This window comes from Salvelinus sp. IW2-2015, unplaced genomic scaffold (genome assembly GCF_002910315.2).
Source record: "Salvelinus sp. IW2-2015 unplaced genomic scaffold, ASM291031v2 Un_scaffold1128, whole genome shotgun sequence".
Lineage (NCBI taxonomy): Eukaryota > Metazoa > Chordata > Actinopteri > Salmoniformes > Salmonidae > Salvelinus > Salvelinus sp. IW2-2015.
The window spans coordinates 313,418-320,098 of record NW_019942742.1 but is presented as its reverse complement, the minus strand read 5'-3'; the positions used below and the strand labels follow the sequence as shown (position 1 = coordinate 320,098).

Genomic DNA, 6,681 nt, shown 5'->3' with positions numbered 1-6,681 from the left:
TCTCTCCTCTCTCCTCTCTCTCTCTCTCTCTCTTCTCTCTCTCTCTCTCTTTCTCTCTCCTTCTCTCTCTCTCTCTCTGGTCTCTCTCTCTCTTCTCTCTCTCTCTTCTTCTCTCTCTCTCTCTGTTCTCTCTCTCTGTCTCTCTCTCTCTTCTCTCTGTCAATTCACATTTCAATTTCCAATTACAATTGACTTTATTGACATGCGAAGTTCATTTATTACTTACATTGTTCAAAGTGTCTCTCTTCTCTCACCTCTCATCTCCTCTCTCTCTCTCTCTCTTCTCTCTCCTCTTCTTCTCTGTCTGTTTCTCCTCTGGCTCTCTCTGTCTCTCGTCTCCTCTGTCTCTCTCTCTGTCTCTCTCTCTCTGTCAATTCAATTTTCAATTTCAATTCAATTGACTTTATTGACATGGCAAGTTCATTATTACTTACATTGTCAAAGTGTCTCTCTCTGTCTCTCTCTCTGTCTGTCTGTAGAAGCAGCAGGCTAAGTTCTATGAGAACATTATGAAGATCCTGAGGCCCAAGCCAGACTACTTTGCAGTGGGATACTATGGACAGGGCTACCCCCCCTTCCTCAGGGTCGGTCAACCTTCTCAATGGCTCAGTTTAGCCCATATTTACATGATTTTGGGGTGGCCAATAATGGTTTATTATACTTATGAAATGAGCAACAAAGGCTGTCAATTCACAAGAGGAAGCAATATCAAAATCGTATTAAAAGAATGACCTCTTATGTCGTATTTCTGAATGTTTATAACCCCATTCATGGGTGTCTATAGGTCTGATCAAACAAGGTGCTTATGAGCAGTAATGATCCCTTTATGACTGTCTACAACCTGTGTATAACCTCAGAACAAGGTGTTTATCCACCGGGGGATGGAGTACGAGCGTAGAGAAGACTTTCAGAACCAGCTGATGAGTCAGTTCCCCAGCGCTGTCCGTCTCAATATCACCACCATGCCTGGAGACGACGTCAGACTCTCCCCCCTGCAGTGTATCCTTAAAATGTACAGTGTATAAACCAGGATTCGGGTCAAATCCATTTAATTTCCAGTCAATTGAGGACGTACACTCGAAAGTCCAATTCTCTTCAATGCTTTTCAGCGAGTAACCTTTGGAATTTTAATTGGAATTGACCCCAACCCTGGTATACACACATCCTACACACACACCTACACACACGCACACACCTACACACACACCTACACACATGCACACACACACACATACACACACACACACACACATACACACCTAAAGATTTGTCTTCATCATGTTTGTGTTGTGGTAATGTTGCGTTCCCTGACAGGGGTTCTCAGACATCCAGTGTTTCACTGTTCAGCCAGTCCTGGAGATTCCACCTCACCTGAAGAACAAACCAGTCCCTGACCAGATCAACAAGTCAGTCCCTCTGTCTGTCTCCCTCTCATACGAATGAATTTGCTTTAAAAATAGACGGCGTAAACAGAAGAAATGTAGCCCCTCTTTCTGTGTTGTAGCTTCTACAAGTCTAACTATGTGCAGCGTTTCCACTACTCCAGACCAGTGAGGAGAGGACCAGTGGACCCCAACAATGAGTTTGTAGTAAGTGGCTGACTGACTGAGGACATGTCTATGACCATAGAGCATTCTATCCCATGTAAAACAATGGCAACAATCTCAATCTCTCTCTCTCTCTCCTAGTCCATGTGGATTGAGCGCACCACATTCACCACAGTGTACAAACTCCCTGGGATTCTGCGCTGGTTTGAGGCCACAGACATGAAACATGTAAGCCTGTGTCTGTCTGTCTGTCTGTCTTTTTGTCAAAATTAAAAATAAATCTCTCTCTCTCTCTCTCTCTCTCTCTATCTCTTTTTTTCTTTTTTTTTTTTTTTTTGTCTCGTCTCTGTTTTCTTTTTCCTTTTTTTTTTTCTCTCTTTCTCCTCCTCTCTTCTTTCCATTTTTCCTCTTCTTCTTTCTTTTTCCTTTCTCTCTGTTTTTCTTTTTTTTCTCTCTCTCTCTCTCTCTCTCTCTCTCTCTCTCTCTCTCTCTCTCTCTCTCTCTCTCTCTCTCTCTCTCTCTCTCTCTCTCTCTCTCTCTCTCTCTCTCTCTCTCTCTCTCTCTCTCTCTCTCTCTCTCTCTCTCTCTCTCTCAATTCAATTTGCTTTATTGGCATGACGTAACAATGTACATATTGCCAAAGCTTATTTTAGATATTTACAATATAAAAATAAATAAAATGAGAATCAAAATTGACAACAGTAACAACAATAACCAAGGGTCAAAATAACCATACATTCAACAAAACAATAACAATAGCATACAGTAGAGTACATGTGCAGGTTGATTGGTCTGTCAGACACTGTCCCTCAACTTATGACAGGCAGCAATGTAGTGCGCTGCCAAGCCACAGCTCTCTGCGTCCTCCCCCAACAGGACGGGTAGCCTATCCTCATCAGAGAGGTCTTTGAAACCTTGAATAAGGGTTTCAAATTTGGGAAAATGACACTCTCTAATTGTTTTATATTTTTTACATTTTGTCAGGAAATGCAGCTCCGTCTCAGGTTCTGCTGTTGTGCAGTGGTTGCACAGCCTTTCCTCTACAGGGAGCCAGGATTTCCTGTGTCTACCCTTCTCAATGGCAAGGCTGTGCTCACTGAGCCTGTACTTTGTCAAGGTTTTCCTAAGGTTTTGATCAGTAACCATGGTCAAATATTTAGCCACGGTGTAAAGTGCATAAATCTCTCTCTCTCTGTGTCTCTCCCCGTCTTTCTTTCTCTCTCTGTCAGAGCACCATCAGTCCTCTGGAGAATGCCATAGAGACCATGGAGAGCACAAATGACAAGATCCTCACCATGGTCAACCAATATCAGGCCGACGACGCCCTTCCCATCAACCCCCTCTCCATGCTGCTCAACGGCATCGTGGACCCCGCTGTCATGGGGGGCTTCGCCAAGTACGAGAAGGTCAGAGTTCATCCATCCAGCCATCCATTCGTCATCCCCTTACTCCTGCCCAACTCGTACATTGCAGAACAGTATTCTGTGTGTTTGGCACAAGCTGAAGTAGGAATAGAACATACTATACAATAAGAACATACATTTGTGTTCTTCCTATCTCAACCCAGGACTGTTTAATATATGAAACAACAGCATATTTCATTGATATCTCTCCTCTCCCCAGGCCTTCTTCACTGAGGAGTACAACCTGCAACACCCAGAGGACCGAGATAAGCTGGATCGCCTCAAAGACCTCATTGCATGGCAGGTACTGTACACACACACGCTACACACTCACATACAGTACAGAAACACAGGCACACACACACACATGCACACACACGTATGCACGCCCACACACATACACAGACACATTATTTTTACAGTTTACCTCTCTGGCAGATCCCGTTGCTGGGGGGAGGGATCTCTCTACATGGTAAGAGAGTGACAGACGACCTACGACCTTTCCACGAGCGCATGGAGGAGTGCTTCAAACACATGAGGAAGAAGGTGGAGAAGGAGTACGGCGTGAGGGACCTGGTAAGAGAAAGAGAGGGAGAGAAAAGGAGAGTGTTTGCGCGAGGACTGAAATGCTAGCTGCAGGGAACTGCCTGGTATCTTGGGCAGAGGAGAATATCTGTCTGAAAAAGTGTATTATGAAAAGAGCTTTAGGAATGATACTGGCCATGCCAAAGCTTAACTCCTGTTTGTGAAAAGCATCGTCACTCTCTCTTTCATTCAACGTCACCTTTGACCTTTTTCTCCATCCTTCTCTTTTCCTCTTCGTCATCCCTTGTTCTTAGCCGGATATGGATGAGAGGAAGTCAACTCGTCCCCGCTCTGTCCTTCGCTCCTTCCGTCAGTCTGTCATCTCCATCTGCTCACTCCAGGGGTCTGAGTGTGGGACCCCCACCAAACCTTACCCAGACAGGTAACACACACACACAGGCACACACACACACTCAGATGAAACCCACACAGATGGATGCAAACACAAAAACATATTTAACAACACACACCTTACCCTCGCCTCTCTCCTGATCCCATTCCCCTCGCCCCCCTCCCTCTCCAGTGGTCTCCCTGACACTGTGTCCCCCCGGACCCCCACCCTGCAGCGCTCCAGTGGGAGTATGAGCATGGGGGAAGAGGGAGGGGCCGATGGGGAGGTGAAACTCAGGAAGTCCAAGAAGAAAAGGAAGAGGAGCAGCATGATCTTCATCCCAGAGGAGAGAGACAGGACCAACACACTGGACAGCAAACGGGTGAGAGAGATGGAGAGATGGAGAGAGCGAGCACAGTGGGAGAGATAGAGCGAGAGACAGACAGAGCATAGAAGAGAGCGCGAGAGAGACAGAGACAGAGAGAACAGAGAGACAAGAGAGAGAGAAGAGAGAGGAGAGAGAGAGAGAGAAGAGAGAGAGAGAGAGAGAAGAGAGAGAGAGAGGAGAGAGAGAGAGAGAGAGAGAGAGAGAGAGAGAGAGAGAGAGAGAGAGAGAGAGAGAGAGAGAAATGACAAGAGCGAGTGGGACAAAAGTGTGCAAAGCTGTCATCAAGGCAAAGGGTGGCTGCTTTGAAGATTCTCAAATTTAAAATATATTTTGATTTGTTTAGCACTGTTTTGGTTACTACATGATTCCATATGTGTTATTTCATAGTTTTGATGTCTTCACTATTATTCTACAATAGAAAAAACAAAATAGAGAAAAACCCTGGAATGAGTAGGTGTGTCCAAACTTTTGACTGGTACTGTACATACAGACTCCTGCTTTTTGTCAGTATCAGTGAGTATCCCTGCTCTCTGTTCTCTGCCTCCCTCTAGCTGTCCAAGAAGCAGGAGTTCCGCAGTGACAACAACCTGTCTGAATCCTGTCAGGGAAATGACTCTCTCACCAATGTCAACTCCAGGTCTCTGCCTGCTATTACAGGTAACACTCACAAACGTATGCACACGCATGACCGCATGCACATAGGCACACTCCCTCTCACACACACCCTCTCCCTGTTCACAGGTCTGTCTCTGTCCGTGGTCAACGGTAGTGAAGAGGCGGAGTCAGCCCGGTCCAGGAGGGACAGTAAGAGCATGTCTGTGTGTCTTCCTGGTGACCGTACCGCTGACAGACGCTCCAAAGGGGTTATCAACCTGCTGTTCGGGACCAAGGTACACACACACACACACACACACACACACACACACACAACAACCATTAGGTAAGTTGTGTGTTTAATCTAAATGTATGGTTGTCTATGTTCCCACAGAGCAACAAGTCTGAGCAACAGAAAGACAAGTCGTGTACTGACCCAGGCAACAAGAACGTCAGTCATTTCTAACAGCCGTCCATCAAGCATGATGTACCCTCAGTGCCTTTAAACCTGCTCTGCTTTGAATGCCAGGCAACACAAGGGGTTGTTGCCCTGCTAGAAGCTCCTCTTTGGAAAGAGCCATCTGATCAGTTTTTTCATCAAGACTTGTTTGCGCTCACGCAGGCACACACACACATAGAGGGAGATGAAGAGAAACAGACTTGATCTCTGATGATGTCCTGCATAGCATGCTTTCACGCTTCTGCTCTCACATCTTTTGGAATCAATAAAAAAAAAAAATCCTTGACTGGCTTTTTTTAGTAATGTAACTCGCAAGCTTTCAGATTTTATTAAACTTATGAAACACTGAATAAAAAGATATCCAATGTTTTACAGGGTAGGTTTTATTTTCAAAGCACATTCTATTAACAGTTTAATGTGACTCTCAGAACATAATGGAGGAATTCATTGAGAATATGGATGATGTCCCAAAGCACTCTCATTAAGAGCCAACGGCCAAAATAACATGACAATATTTCAATAAATAGTACAAACACAAACAGAATTACAATAATACGGAGTGGTATATCTGTTCAATAAATCAATATGAATGTCATGTAAATGACATACATAACCAAGATCAAATCGACAACAATTTTGAATTCTTATCAAATCAAAGTTTGTTGGTCGCATACACAGTTTAGCAATGTGAAATGCTGATGTTACCAGCGCTTAACAATGCAGTGAAATGCTGATGTTACCAGCGCTTAACAATGCAGTGAAATGCTGATGTTACCAGCTCTTAACAATGCAGTGAAATGCTGATGTTACCAGCTCTTAACAATGCAAGTGAAATGCTGATGTTAACCAGCTCTTTGACAATGCAGTGAAATGCTGATGTTACCACTCTTTGACAATGCAGTGAAATGCTGATGTTACCAGCTCATTTGACAATGTAGTGAAATTTCTGATGTTACCAGCTCTTAACAATGCGTAGTGAAATCTGATGTTACCAGCTCTTAACAATGCAGTGAAATGCTGATGTTACCAGCTCTTTAACAATGCAGTAAATGCTGATGTACCAGCTCTTAACAATCAGTGAAATACTGATGTACCAGCTCTTAACAATGCAGTGAAATGCCTGATGTACCAGCTCTTAACAAGCAGTGAAATACTGATGTTACCAGCTCTTAACAATGCAGTGAAATACTGACGTACCAGCTCTTAACAATGCAGTGAAATGCTGATGTTACCAGCTCTTAACAATGCGCAGTGAAAATACTGATGTTACTAGCTCTTAACAATGCAGTGAAATGCTGATGTTACCAGCTCTTAACAATGCAAGAAATACTGATGTTACCAGCTCTTAACAATGAGTAAATGCTGACGTTACC

General features: G+C 44.1%; 1 protein-coding gene across 1 annotated transcript in view; it reads left to right on the top strand.

Annotated features, from left to right (window-relative positions):
• The window catches only part of dock2 (dedicator of cytokinesis 2), a 15,270-nt gene extending 9,593 nt beyond the window's left edge, over window positions 1-5,677 (top strand). The window contains exons 5-17 of the mRNA XM_024137203.2: window positions 480-584; window positions 858-999; window positions 1,325-1,406; window positions 1,505-1,589; window positions 1,689-1,775; window positions 2,777-2,953; window positions 3,171-3,254; window positions 3,389-3,526; window positions 3,790-3,917; window positions 4,059-4,248; window positions 4,806-4,911; window positions 4,996-5,144; window positions 5,243-5,677. Coding sequence (XP_023992971.2) covers window positions 480-584; window positions 858-999; window positions 1,325-1,406; window positions 1,505-1,589; window positions 1,689-1,775; window positions 2,777-2,953; window positions 3,171-3,254; window positions 3,389-3,526; window positions 3,790-3,917; window positions 4,059-4,248; window positions 4,806-4,911; window positions 4,996-5,144; window positions 5,243-5,314 — 1,545 coding nt within the window. The 3' untranslated portion in view covers window positions 5,315-5,677. The remainder of the gene's footprint in view (window positions 1-479; window positions 585-857; window positions 1,000-1,324; window positions 1,407-1,504; window positions 1,590-1,688; window positions 1,776-2,776; window positions 2,954-3,170; window positions 3,255-3,388; window positions 3,527-3,789; window positions 3,918-4,058; window positions 4,249-4,805; window positions 4,912-4,995; window positions 5,145-5,242) is intronic.
• Window positions 5,678-6,681: the final 1,004 nt, after the last annotated feature.